The following is a 22,551-nucleotide window of genomic DNA, read 5'->3' as shown; positions in this document are numbered from 1 at the left end:
CACGAGAGGCAGCGTGCAGACAGGTGTGCACCCGGGTCTGACTGATTCCAGGGCCTGTGCACGCTCCACAATCAAAGACCCTCAGCGTCTTGTGAGTCAACGGAGAGAACACAACGTTCCTCAACGTGGAGACCAGACATCCACCCTGAGCTGCGTTGTCAGCGGCGGGTCCTGGGTCCATAAGCCGGCAGCCCCGCCCTCCCACAAGCTCGTCTGCTCTCCACTGTTCTTTACTCACCTCTTTGGATACTACAGATGAAAAGAGAAGAAACTTCACCCCTTTCATGGGCTCCCCGTCGCTGCGGACAGAGCCAGACACGTTGTAGCCGGCCACTATGAGGGGGCTGGCGGCGTGGGCGTTGGAATTGGTCACCCGCACAGTGGTGCTCGCCTACGGAAGAGGGGATTTTAACTTCCTGAACGACCACACAGAGTGTTCAACAACATGAAGACGTGCTTCAGCTACAACAGTAACAGGGGCGCCTGGGTGGCTCGGTCAGTTAGGCCTCTGGACTCTTGGTTTCGGCTCAGGTCGTGATCTCACAGTTTGTGAGTTCAAGTTCCGCATCAGGCTCTGCGCTGACAGCACGGAACCTGGTTGGGCTTCTCTGTCTCCCTCTCTCTCCACCCTTCCCCTCCTCACTCACTCACTCTCTCTCTCTCTCTCTCTCTCAAAATAAATAAATAAACATAAAACAAAATAACAGGTGGAGGGTAACATAGAAAACTGGGAGTATAGTATGATCACAATTAAGTGTTCACAAGCAAAATGAACTGAAAGGTGGCAAAATGAAGACCACAATGATTTCCTTTGCGCAATAACACTTTACCTCTTTTACCTTTTTCCACCTTCCAAACTGCCCGCCTCTGTTACCACTTCTGCTACCGCAAACTGTTCTATCTGTTTCAATTATTTTTAATGAGCATGCTTTTTTCGCCATACTTAATGGACTGTATGCATGCGTTTTTAAAGCTGTCTGCCAAAGCACAGTTTACATGGAGAAAAATGCACACGTTCAAACTGTAGGGCACAGTGATTCTTCACAAACTGAACACACTGGGACCAGCACCCAGAAGCCCCTTCACGCTCACTGCCATGGCACTAACCCCTGGGCACTCACCATCCTGACCTGAAACAGCACGCCCTACTTTGAAACACAATTTTATATTAACAAACTCAAATTCCTTTATGCATTCAATTAACAATGTAAGCCTTAAAATTTACTTTAATCATAATGTATAAGCCACATTTGTTTGGTTTTCTTTAAGCCATGAGTTTTAAATAAAACATTTTTAAAGCCCCTCTAACGTCATGTTTTAAAATGTGCTCCTACTGATCTACGCAGCTCTTGCTCAGTCCTCATCCGAGTGCATGATGATACCACTCTCTACCTAATGAACACTTAGGTTGCTCACAATATTTTGCTATTACAAACAAAACAATACATTATAAATGCATAAAACCTTTTAGTTAAAAACAGAAATAATGACTCTGATGGTTCTTTTTAATTAATTTTTTTTTTAATTTTTCAATGTTTAATTTTTGAGAGAGAGAGAGAGAGAGAGAGAGACAGAGTGTGAGCAGAGTAGGGTCAGAGAGAGAGGGAGACACAGAATCCGAAGCAGGCTCCAGGCTCTGAGCTGTCAGCACAGAGCCTGACGTGGGGCTTGAACTCACAAATTGGGAGATCACAACCTGAGCTGAAATTGGAGGCTTACCCCACTGAGCCACCCAGGCGCCCCTCTAACGTCATGTTTTAAAATGTGCTCCTACTGATTCACGCAGCTCTTGCTCAGTCCTCATCCGAGTGCATGATGATACCACTCTCTACCTAATGAACACTTAGGTTCCTCACAATATTTTGCTATTACAAACAAAACTGCAATAAACAGTCTTTTATATTCTTCTTGGGCACATGTGCAACAGTTTCTAGAATGTTAAGTGTATTTATAGATTGCCGTTTCCGACTGGAAAAAGAACAAGTAAATCTCATCAGGTCCTTCTGGTGTTGATTCAGCTTAAAATAGCTACAGTTAATAACAGACCTATTTCACAGCAGGAAGACAATATTGCCACCTAAAACCAAAAGCAACATAAGCAACATCTGCTACAGTGAGTTTTATCTTATAAATACCACCAAACCAATCAGTAGCGCTGTCCTTTTTCATCTACTTCCGGAAAAACCGTAAACCCATTTCGTATCTTGAACTGAAACTCCTATGTTTGTCCCCAAACCAGAACACTGGTGGCACAGCTGTTGACATTAATACTCACCTCCTTCAGTGCCCAGGTTGGATGAGTTGCAAGAATTTCATAATCTCCAGGAAGAACTTTAAAAAATGCAAACCTAAGAAATACAAAGAGCCAATAAACTTTCTTTCAGCAACCCAAGTCTACTAATTTATGACTAGTACTGGAAGCACTAGAAAACAATGTTTGAATTATCACAAACTAGCCATTAGCTTGTTACATGAGCATAAAAAAAATCCTATCCTTTGCTGTACAAATCCACATCAGGGAGCACTAACTGAGTACTTACTGTATACAGGAACAGGTGTTCTGTGCATGGACAGGAAGGAGGTTTTAGGTTGCCCTTAAGCCCCAGCGATTTCTGACCTGAAAACCAGCCACTGTGGCTTAGCAGGGATCAGTCACAGAACACTCAGGTGCATTGACAAGGTTGTGAGGCATGAATAGGCAAAGAGGAGGAAAGGACGTGTCCAAAGGAACAGAAGTGAGAGGGAGGAGTCCCATGTAAAGAAGAGAGAACAGATCCAACAGGCTGAGGCCGTCACTAACAAGACGATGCTGATGACATGGGTAGGGCAAGGGACAGCAAGCTCTGAATCCTGTGCAGGAGAGTTGAGATCCCGGAGCGGAAATAAATACAGTAAAAGTCATTCCAGGCTCTCGCACACACCACTGTGATGAAATCAGATGCTGATGAAGACCAATGAGGTAGCTAGAGGCAAACCACCAGTGGAGGGACAGGAGATGAGGCCGGAAACACCACCGCCAGGATCCTGACATATTCAACCCTTTCCATGCACAAGGCCCCAGACGACGAGAGGGCTAATTCTAGTGAAACGGACTACCGGAAATCCGCCTCATTTCTTCTCCTGCGGTGGTATTTTGCTACTTTGCTACGATGAAATGGAAATTACTATTGGATTTTGGTCTTAGTGAGACTGACCCTCTACTTCTGCAAGGTTAAGACCGCTGTTTTAGTAAGTACAGAGGAATGCGATTCAACCAGTTCAAGTCACTTTTTCCAGCGGGGTCAAAAGAAAACGACGACTAGTCTAGAGAACACAGAAGCCCCGTGTTCCCCCACAGGCATCAGCCAAGCAGAAGTAAACGTCATCCCCAAACTGAAAGATGATTTCAACCACCCTCATTTAAAAACTGGATAGCTTACCGACAGACTCATTATCAACTTCTAATTTGCAGTTACGTTGGTTTTGTATACTGAAAGAGTAATGATTTGAATGCTTTCAAAATTATCAGTTGGAACTATTCCGAATTAATCTTGGCACATCTGTTAACACTTACAACTTGATGATACACATCCACTGAATAAATACTTTAAATCTGACTCAACAAGGTTAATTAAATAGCTGTCGGTTCCAACTACAAGATAATTTCCATGTAATAGTGATAAAATGATTTTTTAAAATCATAATTGAGCAAATCGATATTGAGCTAACACGATTAAGCACATATTCCACACCAGGCAGTTTGAAATAATATTAATATTCCTAATAACCTTGGGAGGTGGGTTCCACCACCACTGTCATTTAAAAATGAGGAAACTAAGGCCCAAGGCGCTAAGTAACCTGCCGTGGGATCAGACCCATTAAGTGGGGGAACAAGCATTCAAACCCAGGTTTTCAGGCTCCAGAGCCAGTCCCAGCTGTTACATGAAGGCCTACTATGTGCCAGGCACTGCCTTAGGTACTGTAGAGACCTTAACTCATCCCCTCAGTACTGGAGGAGATGGGTCGGATGACTTCCGTTTTACAGACGAAGAGTTCGAGGCCCTGAGAGACAGGAACTTGCCTGAAGTTAAGAACCCAAATCAGGATTTAAACCCAGGAGTCCCTAGATCTGAAGCCCCCCCCCCCTCGAGTCACAGTACCCCCTCTCCGTGAAGCAGGGTGACACGGGCACAACTCACTTTCCACCAGGCTGTGTCACGGTGGACTGGATCTTCGCTTCGGTCCCCGTGTTTCTCAGAGACACCTGGACTCCCGCGGGGCCCAGGGGCTGGCCTTTGCTGAGGACCTGCCGAGCAGAAGGAGGTCAAGACTAGAGCCAGCTGCTGCCCGGCCCGTTCACGTCCCCGCATGAGCTTAGATCCCTCCTGGGGTCCCGACTCCTTTGCAAAGATTAGACAGATTATGGATACGGTTTCCGGGGAGATCTGAGGGGCTGAGAGAGGGAGCAGTAACGGTGAAATAATTGTTTCACTGAATCTAAAACACTATCAGCTAAAGGGACACCATTCTACAGTCTCAACAGTAAAAGAAAAACATATCCATGATCCTCCTTCCCGGCGAGGAATTCACGCATGAAACCGGGACCCCTTGCCTCACCCGAGAGCGAGCATAACACTCTCGGCGTAAAGGTGACGGAGAAATAACCTGCCAGGAAGGAAAGGACAGCCAGCAAATCTGCACGTGGCCCTTGGTGCCGGATGGAGCTCAGAGAATCTGAGCTCGGGGCTGCCGTTCACACAGGTCAGCACTCTAAATTCACGCTACCAGGGGGCCCCCAAAACTCTCAGAGAACCTAGTTTCCGGAGACAGCCCCAGGGGGAGGGGCCAAAGCAAACGCAAATCCTGCCTGGAAGAGGCACCCAGAGCGATGACAAGCGGGGCCTGCGCCCTTCCCGCCCTCACGCCTCTGAAAGGCCAGCCCCACCGGTTACTCACCAGCAGCCTTCACAGGGAACGGCCTGGCTCTCCCTGCAACCGCCCATGCGGGAGAATGACGAGGAACCTGGACCTGACCCCGAAAAACACCCACCGCCTCTCACGCGAAATTCCGCCTCTTGAAGCTTACCTACGGGTCCCTTGTGGGCTCACTCGACCATTTAAAAAAGGCCAGAGAAGACTCCGTATCTAATACAGAGCAACCAACAAAAAACAGGACTGTTCCAAAGGCTAACCTTTCCATTGACAGAGAACCCCGTGAACACAAAGTTGATGTCCCCGCCCTTCGTGCAGATGTCACTGACGCCATCCACGTAGAGCTCCACGTTCGTCGGCTCTAAGAAATGAAGGTGGGAGGGGAGGGGACAGGGTAGGAGACACAAGAGCCAGTTTAGTGCTGAGATAAGGTGCGCCTGCCCAAGCAAAACACCTCTCACTGCTTAGCTTCCATTTCAGTTACTGTTGAGCATGTAACACGCACGCATGGTTTAAAATCCCAAGGTACCAAGACGGATGCAGGAAGGGCTCCCCCGGCCACCCAGTTCCCCACCCCAGGGTGAAACAGTGTGTGGAGGGTAATACACTTTGATAACCGTCTTTCAGCTAAACCGTAGCTCAGAGTCTCACGGAAAATTCGGTACGTGCCAAAGAGTTTCAGTTACTGGAGGCTTACCCCAGACCAGGCGCGGGGCTAAGAGCGTGTGGTCCGCACAACTACGTGGAAGGTAGGTGCTAACACCTCTCACTGATTACTATGCTGAGACAAGAGAAGGTTGGACCCCCAAAGTCACAGAGTCTGGGAGTGACAGAGCCCCAATTCAACCTGCAGAAGTCTGCCTACCAACTGTCCCCTGGCCCAGGGCATGAGTGCAGCCACATTAAACCAGGACCGGAAACTCCAATGCCCACGGGAGCCAAGCACGGAGACAGGCCACAAGGGGCCTAGAGTGAATGGAAAAGAGGATGCCAATACTCAGTTTGTGCCAAATGTCAACTTCTGAAGAAAAAACCGAAACCTGGATTTTATGCTAGCCCCAAATTTTTCAATACGAGCAATTAACTGACTCTGTCTAAAAAATTGAAGAGATCATCATAGTAAGGGTTCAAGTTTTTAAAAGGTTAGGAAGAGGGGCGCCTGGGTGGGTCAGTTGGTTAAGTGTCCGACTTCAGCTCAGGTTCTGATCTTGCGGTTCCTAAATTCGAGCCCCGCATTGGGCTCTGTGCTGATGGCATGGGCATGGGGACCTGCCTAGGATTCGGTCTCCCTCTTTCTCTGCCCCTCCCCACTCACATGTTCTCTCTTTCAAAATAAATACATAAACTTAAAAAAAAATAAAAGTTTATGAAGAATGCAGAATAAGTAGAAAAAATGGGAAAATCAGGAGACTTTTGATTAAAGTGAAGAATTATACACACACACACACACACACACACACACACACAGGAAAATGCCAGTAAAAAATGCACAAAAAGACTTAAAGAGAAAAATGACCAAAAAGGCTATCAAAATGGCCAATAAACATATATAAAAAGCACTCATCTCATTGACCATGGAGCAAATGCACATCAAGACCACCGGGAGACCACCACATTACCACCGGCGTGGCTAAAATGACAAAGACGGGCCAAACCAAGTGCCGGAGAGACGGCGGGGCACCCGGAACGCCTACCCACTGCTGGTAGAGCACACTTTACACACCTGCTTGGATATCAGACAGCATGGACGAGAGCTGCCGTGTGAATGCTCTCTTGCCCAGCTCGCCCCCTCCTGGGGTACACCCAAGAGAGACGCAAACATGCAAAACACGCGTACCAAGAGACAGGAACAAGGACTTGCAGGAGCACGACACTTAGGCCAAAGTTGAGAAGCAGCCCACATGTCCGTCCACAGAAGGGGGTAAATCCCTTTCTTTTCACATAGTGATGGAATGAGTGAACTAGAGCTACACGTGAATGACGTCATACAGATGCTGAGGAAGAAACCAGCTGGCAGGAGGGGAGGGGGCTGAAACCAAACACTCCCACAGGCTGCCGACTCTGTAACCCCTGCTTCAGCCCTGTGTTGGGCTCCCTCCTCCTCCTTCTGGAAGGCACAGGTCAGGTCCCCCCGAACTACGAACTCTCAAAGAACTTTCTTCACGAAGCCACATTAGCTCTCAGCCATCTGACCTCCACTTTGCCCTCTGGGATGGCAGGGACTCAATCCTTCCTCCTCTAACTCAGGAGCAAGCCTGCCGCAACCAACCAGCCCCCCGCCCTTCTCCCCACACTACCGAACTGGGGTACACACACACCTACTCCTGGGAAATGTCAGCCACGACAAAGCAAAACCTGGGGCGCCTTGGGTGGTTCAGTTGGCCAAGCGTCCGACTTTGCTCAGGTCATGATCTCCCAGTGTGTGAGCTCAAGCTCTGAGTCGGGCTCTGTGCTGACAGCTCAGAGCCTGGAGCCTGCTTCAGATTCTGTGTCTCCCTCCCTCTCTGCCCCTCCCCCGCTCATGCTCTGTCTGTCTCTCAGTAATAAATAAATGTTTAAAAAAAAAAAAAGCAGAACCCTCTCTTATCTCAACCCCTTTCCATCCGCATCTCCAGCTGTGATAAAAGGCAGACACATCAGGAAAGTTCTGAGCTTTTGTTTGTATGTGTGCAGAATGCTTTGAAGTATTTATGCATTGCTAATTACATGCCAGCTTTTCTCAGCACCTACCCATACCAGCCCATTAATCCTCTGAGACAGGCCATGGGTGGCTCAGTCAGTTAAGCTTCTGACTTGGGCTCAGGTCATGACCTCACAGTTCACGGGTTCAAGCCCCACATCTGGCTCCGTGCTGACAGCTCAGAGCCTGGAGCCTGCTTCAGATTCTGTCTCCCTCTCTCTGCCCCTCTCCCTGCTGATACTATGTCTCTCTCAAAAATACATAAAACATTTAAAAAAATAAAAAATAAAAATAAAGTAGCAAACGGGGAAAAGCCTTGTTCCACACTAGAAATGCACCCTTAGTATTTTAACAGTGTATGCACTCCACCAATTTAAACGAATATTCAGCACACAATCTAATCCTTCACAGAGTACATCCGGTTACTCAGTGAACTTACCAAAACTCCACCCTAGAGGAGGCTCGATCTTCAGAATGAAATCTCCCTAAGAGGGGGGAAGAAAAGGCAGAGAAATGAAAAACAATGACCTTTCAACTAGTCTAATTTACTTCAGGGCTACCATTTACTCTAGCATTTTCATACCTGCAATGAAATTCCAAGCCTACACTGTGTTCTGAGTGGCCGTGGGATACATGGCTCCCTTCGGACGCGGTGGGCTGAACCTGGATGCCCACAAGTCCCCATCCAACCAATCACAAGACACCGAGTTAGCGCCCATGGAAGAGTTCTAAAGGCGTGACGTTCAGCCACTCACTGTCTTCTGATACCAAACATCTGACTAATGGAGCCTCCTATTAACCCCTCGTACATCCAAGGTTGCTAGGGCCACTGTGTATCTTTAGGAACCAAAGTCATTTCCTAAAACTAGATGTTTCTCACACACCTTGGTTTCTTGAAGAATGATATGAATAGTTTAAAAAAAAAAAAAGGTTTTAAGACCAATCTCTAAAAGTCAGGCCCTTCATATTGTGACAAAAGATGTAATTTCAAGAAGAGTGCTGTTATCAGTGATAATTTTTAAATTGAGAAAAGCCTCTAGGCCAATGAATAGAGTCGTGGTCACATAAGTTCCATTTCTGATTTGATTCTGATGTGCTATGCGGCCATGAAAAAGAAATCAGGAGACCCGTGCATGCTGATGTTGAAAGTGTACCAGGGGAAAAATAATCAAATTTCAGAATAATTCCTGTTGTTTAGTTCCGTCTGATACAAAAAAAAAAAAATCAAAAAATGAAGTGCGCGTATTGACTATTTTTTGCAACTTCCGGTAAATCTACGTTCCTAAATGAAAAGTAGAAACGGGAGGGGTAACGGGGGTGGGGTGTGAGTGGGCGCGGATACACAGCTGTGCACATGTGCACATGTGTGGGGATCTTTACAATTATAAAATTTTTTTTCCTTTATGTTTATTTACTTTTGAGAGAGAGAAAACAGTATATTGGGGGAGAGGCAGAGAGAGAGGGAGACACAGAATACAAAGCAGGCTCCAGGCTCTGAGCTGTCACCACAGAGCTGGACACACGGTTGGAACCCACGAAGTCTAAGATCACGTGAGCCGGAGTAGGACGCTTAGCCACTGAGCCACCCAGGCGCCCCTTTGTAATCATAATACGGAGAAAGCCGTCTCTCAGGATACACGCCAGTACTTTTATTAGTGGTGATCACTACCGAGGGATGAGAAACTGGGAGCGGGGAATGGACAAATTTACTTCATATGCTTCTAAAGACCTTGTTTTGTTGTTTTCCACGCAGCTCAACTCGCCTATCACTTGTACAGTTTTTTAAAACGCTGTCTTAAGCTGTTTGCAAATAAAGAGCTCTCTTAAATCAGGGTTTCTCGGTGTTGGCACTGCTGACGTTTGCTCTGTCCTGTGCAGCAGGCTCAGCTTCCTTTCTGGCCTCTGCCCACTGGATGATGTCGCACTCCTCCAACCTCAAACAGGTGTAACCACTGAAAATGTCTCTGGCCGTCGCCAGATGTCCCTGCAGACACTGAGGACCGCTGTCGGGTTTGTACTCAGTCAAACCGGTTTATAAATGGTCTCCCTCGAAACTGGGCCAGGACTGTCAGATTCCACTTACAACCTACAAGAGACGAGCATTTGCTCACGTGCTAACTGAAGGCTGTTCTGGCTTCATATCGTAAACGACGACAGTAGTCTCTCTTACCTTATCATACAAGGGGATCATGAAGTAACCATTATTAGGGGCACAGTCTGTCTGGTATTTCAAAGTCCCGTGCTTGGTATACAACTTTATCTAGAAAGCAAGGAAAGAAGAGAAGTCATAACATCGTCTTTGAGGATTAGCTACATACATTACACCACAACGCATTTGGTCAATATGTATTTAATTTGTGCGGACCTACTATGTGCTGTGATGAACACCAGGGGTTACAGAGAAAAATAAGACAAAGTGTCCACAAAATAGTGTGATTAGGTATTTTTCAGGTTAGAAACCCCCAAAGTCGTATTTTTCAATATTTTTCAGTGTACTTTTAGTGGCTGTCTCTATGGATCTAAAACAAATTTTCCAATTTGCTATTAATAAGGTGCTTATTAAAATGCAATTCCCAGGCCCCACTTCTTTCTAAACTAGAAGGTCTGGGAGAGGGGGGCCCGTATCTACATTTACCTCAAATGATTCCCAATACTTAGGAGTAACAATCGTCTAAGAATTTTTAATCTCCTCTTTTATTTTCATTCTTGGGCAAAAATAAATCAAAAGGTACTTAACATATGTCTTTTCAAGGGATCTCTAAAGTTCTTGCAAATCCTGGGCATTACCAAATACAATCTCTTAACCTTTTAAGATATTCAAGCAACATGTGGGTTTTCCACATACTGCGCGACCTTGGACAAGTCATTTAACCTCCCGAGGTCCAGTTTCTTCATGGGTAAAGAGCCATTCCCCTTCATGGTGGTAACACACATTCACATCCTGACATATTAAGCACCTGGCAGACAGCTTGGCTCAATAAAAGTACTCCTATTATTTTACTATATTACTATGTCCTACTACTAACATCTCTCTGCTTCACTTTGCTCTGGGAGCCTCAGGAAACTAAGTTACAAAAAGCCTTGCAAGGTGGCTTCTGAACTGGCCTGTGCCCACATGCCCAGAGGCAAACCAGGAGGTGGCATGGGCACTCAGCGGAGCAGAGGAGCCCCGCCCCTGCCAGCCGGTAGACTCATTAAACAGCTGACTCAGGATCAAAAATGGCAGAGAAGCCACAGGTAGAGAGAGGTCTTGAAGGCGACCATTATTTTCTTTAGGAAATTCACAGTGCTGGATGCCGCGGCTTCTGTCTCAGCACTATCCTCCAAGAACAAAAACTGGGACATGGAACAAGGCCAGGTGGATAGACCCAGTGGGGTGTGGAATCTACCCCTCCCCAAACCCACCCCAGCAACCAGATCTGTAGAACATTCTGGTTCATCCCTTCACCACAGCCCTGCAGCTGCCAGCAACGTGCTGTCGGTCAGCCTTTGGGGGCTCAGTCCCCCCAGAGTCCCTTCTCTTTGCCAGCTAATGGCTTCTTCCTTCCCTGTCTCTCTCCAACCCCCTCCCCTGCCTCCTTGTCAGCACCCGCCTCCCGTCCATCCCGACAAGTCACCTTCCTCTTCACAAAAGTTTTCTGGGTCATAATCCCACTGGACTGATAATCATGTAACTGCCTGGGGATTTACGACTTAATCAAAAAGGCTTCAGCACAAATCTCTAGCGTAACTCCACTAACAACCCAGAAAGGCAATCTGGGCGGCCAACAACTCTCCGTTTTCAGAGGAGTCCTGGGGTGCGGGGGACACCAAGAAAGATTAAAAATCCATATTCCCAGCCCCAGAGAGGCCAACAGAGATCTACCCGGTCAGGATCTTTGGAATGGGAATCAATGCTCTCTAAAAGCATCCCTGGGGGTGGAGGGCGGGGGTTGGAGGAATGGATTAGAACGTTCTGGGGGCACTGAGCTGTGGGGCAAAGGGGATAAGACTTGCAGTCTCTAGGTTTTGGAATACGGGTTGCAAGAAATCTAAGTTTCAGGGGGTCTGGGTCCCGCTGAGACGGAGTTTTATGAGATGTGGGGCCTGGATTCTGGGGACGGTCAGAGCTCCCTGTCATCTTGGATCTGGATTCTGGGTTTCTGGAATTTGAGTTCTGAAGAGCCTGGGGTCTTCATCTGGGAGAGCCTTCGTTTTGAGTGACCGGATAAAAGCTATGAACCACCAGCATCGTCAACCAAAAATGTCCCTCACACCCCTTTTGCGCACATACCTCTAGGCCCCCAACCCCACTCCGAAACTGACCCCACGACAGGAACCCCGCCCACCCACCCCCAGCGCGACGGGGACGGCATGGGACGGTGGCGAGCCCGCGGAGACCGGAGTGTTCAAGGAGGGAAGGACTCCTAGAACATGGAGCAGGTGGCAACTGTCTGGTGTTTGAGGTGACGCCATCGCAGCCCAGACAGGTTGTGCGACTGGCTCAGGGTCACACAGCGAGCTCCGGCCCCGGCCGTCGGGCGGGCGCTCACCTCAATGAGGGAGTAGTTGATCTCCACGTCCGACTTGACGAAGCCCCCGCAGCCCACCACGATGTCCTCGGAGCCGCGCGCCGGACCCACGCCACTCAGGAGCAGCACCACAGCGGCGGCCGCCACCACCGACCCCGGGGTCCCCAAGCCCCCACACGCCCGCATGGCCGGGCCTGTGTCGCCCGACCCTTCGCAGGCCTCCCCGTCCCGCCCCTAGCTCCGCGCTTTGCCCGCAGCTTCCTCCTCTGCCCGCCGCTGACAGCCCAGGCCCCGCCCCGCCGCTGCTGCGCGTGCGCGCGCTCCGGCCCCCCGCCCACTTGCCAGACAAGCTAACTACAGCGCATGCTCAGCAACTATACCAAAGTATTAGTGCCCTCTGGAGGTCTGGAGGACTCCATGCACCTTCTGGCAGGTGCAGTTGCAAGGTGCCTGATTACAGGCACAAATTCCAAAGTTGAATTATACTTTGGAATTTAATGTCGCGGAAACTGGAAACGACAAGAGACTGTTGATTTAAGTATCCAACTACTCCTCCTAATGTTTTTGGCACATGTATATCACAGGTGATATATAATCTCAAAAACCTCTTTAGAAATTTAAATCAGTGCATTTTTCCATGATAACTAATCAGTACTTTTTTAAAGCAATACATAGGCCATTTAAGGTCTGTATAATGTTAAACAAAACAAAGAGTATTTGAAATTTGTTTTAATTTCAGCTCTAATGACGTTTGTGTGGAAATAAACTTAAGAGATTTCCTCCCATAAGCAGGGGATGCAAATAGTTAATTTACGTTGAATTGTCTGTGATTTGAAGCATGATTTGTCAGAAAACAAGTTCAAATCTCAGCGTGCTGTGTTTTGTTCTAAGATTGTATATATACTTTGACAAAAACTGAACTGAACTTAACTGTAAGCCACCACATCAAAAGAAACAAAAATTGCTTTTCTTAACTGATATTGGAATGCTTCCATTTTTCCCTGAAAGAGATTCAAGTGCTTTATTTTGATAGTTTTTATATTTTGTTTCTAAACGACCAGAGAGAGAGAATTTCCCACTCGAATTTACCATTGTGACTAAGACTTAAGCAGTATTCAACTATGAATCACAGTGAGTTTAAACCATGCAATAATGGTCAAAACCTTCATTATTCCTACAATGGAATGATACATTCCCCCAAGGATCTCAATCATGAGCACATCTAATTTCAGTTTCTCACTCAAAATACAGCGGAATTCTTAACTATGTGGTTACAGAGAGAAACTAGCTAAATAATTATTTCATTTATTGGGTCATTTATAACTACAATTGAAACAGATGCCCTTTCCTCTGTCTAGCATGAGTCCCTGTTTGAAAGCCACCCATTAGGAAATGGTGGCCCATGGAAACTTCTCACTTTACGGAAAGGGAAACTGAGGCTGAAAGAGGGACAGGAACTTGTTCGGGGCTCTGCATTCAGCCTGGTACTGCTCAGAGGACTGGGTTCTGTTCTTGGTTCACCCAACTGATTTCCTCTGTGTTCTTCCTCACTTTCTGACCATTCCCCCGCAAATTCCCACCATTCCCCACAAATTCATCTTCACAGATACAATGAAATGAACGCTAGGACCGTGGCAATGCCTATCAGAGGTGGAATCACAGGAAGAGAGGCCTCCCCCCAATTTCCATGAGTCTCCACAGAGATCTCCTCAAATGAGCAGACAAAATTTACAATTGTGAACAGCAGACTGCCACACTCAGCTTCAAAACCCAGGCCAGGGGACAGCCTAAGGCACACTGACTTGAGTCCCAGGCCAGGGTTGGGAAACCCCCAAAGAAAAGGGAGCCCCCAGGGGAAGCCATGGGAGCTGCAGAGAAGTGACAGGGCAGTGTGAAGAGTGCAGAGAAGTTGACTTCTTCCTCCAAACTGAGTACCTGTGTTTGTCTGTCTGAAAAATCTCTCTTTTCATTTTTACCTTAAAAAGAATATATGCGTGGACAGAAAGAAAGAAAAGAGAAAAAGGAAAGGGAAAAGAACAGAAAAACGAGGATTCCCATGATCATTGCCGGACGGCACATCCATTTTTTTAAACCTGTGCACACAGGATTTCCCAAAAAGAGCCACTGTCTGGAATCACACCTTGCTTTGAGACCCAGGAGAGGAAGTCAAAGATTTGCCTTCCTTCCCCACCTTTCCCCAATCTAAGCATATACTTTTTTTTTTTTTTTGCAGAAGTATTATACACTGTTTTGTATTATAATCTTGTTTTCCTTTAGCTTTTACCAACCATCTTTCCATATTAGGTTTCTGAAATGGCACATTGAACCACCGCTTAGTACCCTATGGATGAAAGAACATTACTAATACTAATAATCGCTAATTTATTGAGCATTTCCTGTGTCCTTGGCACGGTGCTAAACTCTTTGAGTAATCTTAGTATCTTCCCACCACCCTACAGGCAGACAGTGTCCATCCCAACAGTTGCGGGACTGGAGGGTTTTAATGGAATGCCTCTGCACTTTCTGGGGCTCCAAGATCCCCTCCCCCAATGCCCGCTCGTGCCGCCCGGAGCGCCCCTTCCAATCACCTGGTCTCATCTCTTCCCGCCCCACCCTGGCAGCGCGGCGGGACCTTGCCCCGGGCCTGGCGATCCCGGAGCTGGAATCCCAGCCAAGCCTGTCAGTCTCCACCCCTTCCAGGACCCGGAGCGCGGCAAAGGAGGCTGCCCCGGGACAGACTGACCGCGGAGCGGACAGACCGACAGGCACGGGCGGAGCGCGATGGCCGCGCCTGCAGAGTCCTGTGTGGGACAGGGGGTAAGTCCCCCCCACGCCCCATCCCGCCCCACTCTCCTTTTCCGGGCTTGGTAGATCTCTCAGGGTGATACCGGGAAGGGAAGAGACCCCCCCCCCAAATTCCCAGGCAGACAAACAGCTGGGAAGGGCGAGCCCTTTAACCGAGCCCGCCCCAGGAGGTCCCAGCACCACTAATGGGGCCTCCAGACCTCCCAGTGGCCGGCCGGGCTTTGACTTCTATTTGCATAATGCTTCTGGACCCCCCACCTCTCAGCCGGCTTCCTCTTTCACCCAGGCTATTAGTGAAGGACTCTGGGAAACAGGTTCATGGGATGGGAGCAAGGATCGCAAAATCCCAGGATTTCAGGGGCCAGGCAGGTAAGGCAATAATAAGAGCTGATGTTAATTGAGGGCTTACTTTGTGCCCCACAACCTTCTGTGTGTTTTACTGGTATCAACCCATTGAATTCAACGCAGAGGTAGATTCTCTTAACACCACCCCTCCCCTTTGCAGGGAAGGTTCAAGCCCCCCCTCCCCCTCCACCACCACCACCACCACTACCACCACCGCTCAGCTCAGCGGTGACAGCATGGAGCCTGCTTGGGATTCTCTCTCTCTCTTCCTCTCTCTCTGCTCCTCCCCTGCTCATGTGCTCTGTCTCTCTCTCAAAATAAACAAACTTTTAAAAATGTAAAGTTAAAAAAAAAGAATCGCAGATCAAGACACTCTGTAGAACAAGCTTCAGGGTCAAACAGGCTTCATGGGAATGAGCTCTGCCATTTCCTGTATGTGTGTGGCCCTGAAGAAGGCTGTTCTGCTTTCTCCATGCCTCAGTTTCCTGGTCTGAGAAATGGGAACAGTAACATCTACCTCTTAAATTATAAGGCTTAAGTGACAGTCTGCGCCCAGTATTCATCCTGGAACCCAGGTATCCCACACCCCAGGACCCAACCGCCTTGGTTCAAATCCCAGCACCACCCCTTTCCACCTGGGTGACCATCACCCAACTTCTGTGACCTTTCTGGGCCTCAGCTTCCTCATATGCAAAATTGGTATGATAATTCCCTCTACTTCGTAGGGCTGATGTTAGCATTAAAGGAGTTGAGAATTATAAGGTACTCCAGAGAGCGCTTGGCCCATTTTCACGTCAATGTTGGGAGTCCAAAAGGTTGCTTTGCCCCCAGTCGGGTGGATTTGGGACCCCTGCCTTTTATGATCACAAGGGTCGCCCTCGTGTTCCATCAGGTCTGGAACTGGACAGAGCCTGAGCCCATTGGCGCCCATCTACTGAACGTGTGCTTCCTGAAAACAGCAGGGATCTGGGTGCCCCCGATGTACCTCTGGGTCCTTGGCCCCATCTACCTCCTCTACATCCATCGCCATGGCAACGGCTACCTCCGGATGTCCCTCCTCTTCAAGGCCAAAATGGTAACCACTGCCTCTGGGAGGCTGTAACCAGACTGGCTGGCAAGTGAGGGGAGCTGGCTGGATCCTTGGTTGAGACTCCAAAGTGGACATTCCTCCTTTCAAGGAGCACCCAGGGTGGGGACAAGAAGGGGACCTGTTAATCCAACAGACAGCAATACTCCAGAGATAAACTATGTGGAACAAGATTCCCCCAAACAGATTTGGTGATCACGAAAACCCACACATCTGCAAACACATGCATCCGGACGCTCATATGTTCCTGGCCAGGATCACACTTGGGTGAACCTTTAAAATTTTTTTGAATAGGTATGCATTGATTTTTATGTTTCCCCACTGGCAGTTCTTTCTAAAAACCGGTTCTTAAAATTGTTATGTATGTATTTTAGTGTGTTACAAAACCACGAGCAATCCAAGTGTGAGCCTTTCCACTCATCCATCCCCTTCTCCAGACGTCCACAAGAATGTCTGTCCCATACCACCTTCTCATTTTTGTCTGATCGCCTCACTCTTCCTTAAAGGGCTGGAGAGCATATATTGGAGGCTTTGAGGGTCCATGGGACTCTGTGTCACCTACTCTGCCAATGCAGCAGAGAAGCAGCCGCAGACATTTTCTCAGTAACATTTTCTTGAAAGTCACTGAAATTTGAATTTCATGTGATTCTCACACGTCATGACGTATTATACTTTTCTGAGTGTTGTTCAATGATTGAAAAATGTCAAAAATCATCCTTAGCTCCCAGGTGATACAAAAACAGGCAGCATGTCAAACGCAACCAGCCAGTAGTGGTTGGGGCTCTGCGTTGGACTGTGAGGTGCTTGTCACAGTTTGTGGGACACACCCCGGCCTCGTCTTCTCTCCCACCTGTGTGCACCTTCTGCTTTCTCGTTTTCTCTTATTCAAAAGAGAGACCACCACATCGTAGAGAAGGGTCTAGAGACATACCAGTCCTGACAGAGTTTCTCCTTGATTTAATAGTGGGGGTCAGGGACGCCTGAGAGGCTGAGTCAATTAAGCATCTGACATCGGCTCAGGGCATGATCTCACAGTTTGTGAGTTCAAACCCCGAGTCAGGTTCTGTGCTGACAGCTCAGAGCCTGGAGCCTACTTCAGATTCTGTGTCTCCCTCTCTCTTTGCCCCTTACCCGCTTGTACTCTGTCTCTCTCTCAAAAATAAACAAACATTAAAAAAATTAAAAAGAAAAGTAGAAGTCAAAAGGAACTTGAAGACAGTGTAACTTTTTCACCTGCTGTGTGAATATTGTTTCAGGCCGCTTCTTTTTGTTTTGTTTTTTTAATGTTTATTTATTTTTGAGAGAGACAGAGAGAGACAGAGCGTAAGTGGGGGAGGTGCAGAGAGAGAAGGAGACACAGACTCCGAAGCAGGCTCTAGGCTCTGAGTTGTCAGCACAGAGCTGGATGTGGGGCTCGAACTCACAAACTGAGATCATGACCTGAACTGAAGTCATACCTTAGCTGACTGAGCCACGCAGGTGCCCCCAGGCGGCTCCTTCATACCTAAAGCACCTCACCTGTGCACGCTTGGCTCCCCCCACCCCACCCCTGCCTTCTGGAGAGCGCTGGGTTGGCTCAGGTCCCTGCAGCGTATTATTTATAGGACACTTCAGGTCGAGGCAAATCTGCATTAAGGATCCCCTTCCTGCTTTCTCTTCGGCACCTTTCACTCTGACACTGTCCAGTTATGACGCTGGGGACTTCGCCATCCAGTGGGCATGGGGTCCCTGTCTGGTTTGCCCCTGCCTTTCCCTGGCCCCCCCGCCTCACCTCCCCGGGCCTGTTCGCAGGTGCTCGGACTCGCCCTCCTGCTCCTGTGCACCGCCGGCGTGTCGGTGGCTCTCTGGAGAGTCCGGCGCGGGACCCCCCAGGCCCCGGAGCTCCTCATTCATCCCACCGTGTGGATGGCCACGATGGTAATGACAGCCAGGCTGGCCGGGCTTCTCCTGCCCAGCTGGCCGGCGTGGGGCAGGGCGGGGGGCCCCCTTCCGCCCTCCCCGGCCCTCCCCACCTTCAGGGGCCCATCCTGCCTCTCCTGTCCAGACCTTCGCCATGTTCCTGGTCCACACAGAGAGGAAGAAGGGGGTCCGGGCATCGGGGCTGCTGTTTGGATACTGGCTGCTCTGCTTTCTCCTGCCGGTGACCAGTGCCGCCCAGCTGGCCTCACAAGGTGTAAGTGGAGGCCTGGGGGAACCGTATGGCAGTTTCAGGCCTCGGGTCCCCCCTTTCCCCATCCTTCCTCCTCCCCTTTCCACACGTGAATCACTGTCTATACAGAGACACACACCACGGCTGCTTACACTGCAGCGACACGCAGGGCACTCCCCCACACAGGGGTACACATCCCCCATACGTTTTCCATGGACACACATTCCTGGGGGCTCACACACTCATGTCACACACTTCACTTGCACAGCAGGCACACCGCGTGCCCCACCTTTCATGCGTCACACAACTGCCGCCTGGAACACACCCACACCTGCCGCCCCCGGCGTGTCCGTGCCTTCAGGCGCCCACATGACTCGGCACACGAGTCGCACATTCCCACACTGCACACCCATTCACACGTCCTCCCTCGCACCACCGGCCACAGGCGCACTGTGGATCACAATGTCAGGAGCTTCCCTGATGAAATTTGAAAGTGGCCCCGGAGGGGCGCCTGGGTGGCTCAGTCCGTTAAGGTCCGATTTGGCTCAGGTCATGATCTCACGGTTCCTGGGTTCAAGTCCTGCGTTGGGCTCTGTGCTGACAGCTCAGAGCCTGGAGCCTGCTTCGGATTCCGTGTCTCCCTCTCTCCCTGCCCCTCTCTCACTCGCCCTTTGTAGCTCTCTCTTTCTTTCAGAAATAAACATTAAAAAAATTTTTTTGACGTGGCTCCTTACACAGAGGGCCAGGAGAGATGGAAGGAGAGGCAGGGCACCCAGATGGTATTGGCAGAGGTAATAAGCAAGGGGACTTACAAGGCGTGTCATGGGCGCCGCAGGATGAGTAGGTCTATGCACCTGCCGCCAGAAGGGTATAGAGGCTTTCACAGGGTTTGGTGCCATCTACGTCCAGACGGTCTCCACAACATAGTACTCTCTAACCTCTGTGTTCCTGAAAAGGCACCTAGTGCAAGACAAGTGGGTGGAATGTAAGTTCCAAGGAAAGGAGAGGCACTAAGGAGCCTGGGATCACCCCGCTCCGTGACCTCGTCCAAAACATACTGTGCACACTCTTTCCATGTGAGCACGCGCCCCCCCTCATTCTCACCGTCACCCACGCTCCCGTCTGTATATGGTACACATTCAGCGTACCCACCCGTATTTCTTTTTCATTTGATGTATAGAGAGTGAGCGCTGAGCTGTCGGCACAGAGCCTGAGGCGGGGCTTGATCTCAAGACTGTGAGATCATGACCTGAGCCAACATCAAGAGTCAGATGCTGAACCCACTGAGCCACCCGGGCCCACCCCCCTATTTCTGTTTCCCGTCCTGGGCAGTAGCCGTTCCGTGGTAAGGGGCACAGTGGATCTGTTTATCCACAAAGAGAAAAACAGCCCAGACGTCAGTTCCTCAACCGTAGCACTCTTGACATAATTCTCTTTGGGGTGGGGGTGGGGCTGGGGGGGCTGTTCTTGCCTTGTAGCATGTTAAACAGCATCCCTGGCCCCCACCCACTAGATACCAACAGCACACGTCCCCTTAGGGTGACCCAGAGGGTCTGCAGACACTGCCAACTGTCCCTTGGGCACAAGCTTGCCCCAGGTGGAAACTGCTGGCATAGAAGCCACACTAAGCCGAGACATGGCGACCCTCACCTGCCCCCCACCTGGGATGGAGTCACTTCCTTGTAAGCCACACACCCGAGAGTGGGAAGAGACCAGAGCATGCTTCTGACCAGAGGGGCAGTGGGTGCAAAAGCAGTCATAGGGTGGCGGCAAAAGTTCATGATGTAGGTTGAATCATCTGTGTGCCCTTGAGCAAGGTGCTCTGGCTCCTGTGAACTTGGTTTCTATAGGAGGAAAACAGAGCAGCTAAACCCCAGCTGGGGTCAGAGTCAGAGGGGGACTTGATGAGACAGTGCCCGGAAGGATTCCCGCACAGGCACAAGGTAGAGGAAATGCTCGATAAATCCACTTCCCTTCTTTTTTATTTAAGTTTATTTGAGAGACAGAGTGCGCACACGTGTGCAGCAGGGGGAGAGGCAGAGAGAGGGGGAGAGAGAAAATCCCAAGCAGGCTCCACGCCAGGAGCTTGAGCCCGATGCAAGCCCGATGGGAGGCTCGATCTCACAATGGTGAGATCATGACCTGAGCTGAAACTAAGAGCGCGACACTTAACCGACTGAGCCATCCAGGTGCCCCAAACCAGTTCCCTTCTTAAGCCAGAAAACACTGGCCATGAGGAAGCAGAATGGGATATTGGGGTGAGGGCTGGAGTAGAGAAAGGCTTCCCTCTGTGGCACAAGGAGAAAGGAGAAGTATCCCCCCTGCTCACATTCCAGGGGAAACCCCTGGCCCCCCCATTTGTAGGGTGGCCAGAAATGTTGGGGACACTGGCTTTCAAACCCTGTGGCTCTGGCTCCCTGCCTGGGCACTGCTCGCAGCCCAGCCTTGACCTTTCCTCCCCTTCGAGGCACCCTGCCCAGCCTCCGCTCCCCATGGACCTCCGGCTGCGGACTCAGTGGGACCTCTGCTTTCTCGCCCACAGGGCTTCCTGAGTGACCCCTTCTACCACCTGTCGACCTACCTGTGCTTGTCTCTGGTGCTGGCACAGTTTGTGCTGTCCTGCCTCGTGGATCAACCCCCCTTCTTCCCTAAAGACCCCCCGTCGACTGTAAGTGGCCGTGTCTCCAACCCAGGACCTCTCTTGTCCCTGTTGCATGTCTGGTCTCAGTGTTCCCGTGGGACAGAAGGGAGCTAAACTAGGGCACACGCTCATTCGCTTTCTACTCATTTTACTCATTCTTTCCTTTGGCAAAAAGCATATTGTATATCTATGTCCTGGGTTGACCAACTTTTTCTGATCAGAGCAAGACAGAAAATATTTTCGGCTTTCTGGGTCACAGGGTCCCTGTGGGCCAGCAGGGTCGATTCAATTCTGCTGCTGCTGCATGGACAGTATGTCAAAGGCGCATGGCTGTTTTTCAGTAAAATGTTATTTGCAGAGACAGGTGCCGTGCAGGATTTGGCCCAGGGGCTGCAGTCTACCAGGCCGTGCGCTCTGCCCCAGCTAGGTGCCGAGGACCTGTGGCAAACAGGCAGACGTAGTCCCTACCCAGCTGACAGCCAAGCAGAGGGACCACACATTAATCACATACATAACTGCATAAGCATGTGAAAAATTACATTTGGGGCAAGTGTCCTGCAGGAGACATTCGTGGTCCGTGTTTACAACAGGGACCACTGAACTAGCCTGTGAAATCAGGAAAGAATTCTCTGAGGAAGAGACCATTGAGGAAAGATCATCTAAAAAAATTGCTCAGCTACATGAGCCATCAAGTGAAAACTATAGAACTTTTTTATTCTATGAGAATGGAAGAAAACATTAAAAGTTGATAATAAGCTGTAATGGCAGAGATGTGGTGAAATGAACAGTCTCATGCTCTACTGGTGAAAGGTGAGGATGCATGCAGTTTTTCTGGAGCAGCTGGCAACGTCTCAGGACGGATCCCTCCGCATCTCCTTGCCATATTCACTGAGGGATGTTGTTGAGGATATTACTGTCCATGTCATGCATGCTTCAGGCTTTGAGAACTTCTTAGACTTGGTATTAGCAATAGTTGTTCCTCTGGGCAGCTGTTAGTTCTTACCTCGTGGTTGTTGTCAGATTTTTGGCACAATCTCTTTTTGCCTTGCCTGCTAGGAAGCACCTTGCCCACTGGTGTTCACCTCTGACAAGCAGGCAGGACATGTCAATGTGCACTTTCAGTACTAAGTGCATGTCGCGGCCCGCTGCGACCATCTGAAAAGAGACCAGAGGCAAGGGAATGAGGAAGAAAGAGGAGACAGTCAGGGGACGGGAGGGACACTCAGAGCCATTGCACCAAAAGTGTCATTCTTTATTAGCAGTTTGTAGCTTTTATACAATAACCACAGGAGCTACTGTCGAATAAGCAAAGCATAAAAATAGGCCAAGTTCCTTATTTTCCAGACTGTCCCCCTTGTGACCCTGCTTGCTAAAGCATACTTCCCTATGACCTCATGGAAGGATGAGAACTCTCAAGGGATA

The 22,551-nt window shown here is 49.3% G+C and overlaps 2 protein-coding genes across 2 annotated transcripts in view; one reads left to right on the top strand and one right to left on the bottom strand.

Annotated features, from left to right (window-relative positions):
- Window positions 1–12,313, bottom strand: part of NOMO2 (NODAL modulator 2) — a 54,423-nt gene extending 42,110 nt beyond the window's left edge. Inside the window, exons 1-7 of the mRNA XM_029946785.1 lie at window positions 12,124–12,313; window positions 9,762–9,851; window positions 8,031–8,076; window positions 5,172–5,272; window positions 4,179–4,285; window positions 2,276–2,348; window positions 239–391 (exon numbers count right to left, since the gene is read on the bottom strand). Of these exons, the coding sequence (XP_029802645.1) occupies window positions 239–391; window positions 2,276–2,348; window positions 4,179–4,285; window positions 5,172–5,272; window positions 8,031–8,076; window positions 9,762–9,851; window positions 12,124–12,288 (735 nt within the window). The 5' untranslated portion in view covers window positions 12,289–12,313. The remainder of the gene's footprint in view (window positions 1–238; window positions 392–2,275; window positions 2,349–4,178; window positions 4,286–5,171; window positions 5,273–8,030; window positions 8,077–9,761; window positions 9,852–12,123) is intronic.
- A 2,518-nt stretch (window positions 12,314–14,831) lies between these two features.
- ABCC6 (ATP binding cassette subfamily C member 6) overlaps window positions 14,832–22,551 on the top strand; it is a 47,952-nt gene continuing 40,232 nt past the window's right edge. The window contains exons 1-5 of the mRNA XM_029949065.1: window positions 14,832–14,919; window positions 16,145–16,327; window positions 18,131–18,256; window positions 18,384–18,512; window positions 21,031–21,156. Of these exons, the coding sequence (XP_029804925.1) occupies window positions 14,884–14,919; window positions 16,145–16,327; window positions 18,131–18,256; window positions 18,384–18,512; window positions 21,031–21,156 (600 nt within the window). The 5' untranslated portion in view covers window positions 14,832–14,883. The remainder of the gene's footprint in view (window positions 14,920–16,144; window positions 16,328–18,130; window positions 18,257–18,383; window positions 18,513–21,030; window positions 21,157–22,551) is intronic.

This window comes from Suricata suricatta, chromosome 8, assembly GCF_006229205.1.
Source record: "Suricata suricatta isolate VVHF042 chromosome 8, meerkat_22Aug2017_6uvM2_HiC, whole genome shotgun sequence".
Classification (NCBI taxonomy): domain Eukaryota; kingdom Metazoa; phylum Chordata; class Mammalia; order Carnivora; family Herpestidae; genus Suricata; species Suricata suricatta.
The sequence above is the reverse complement of the archived record's forward strand: the minus strand, read 5'-3'. Positions and strand labels throughout refer to the sequence as shown.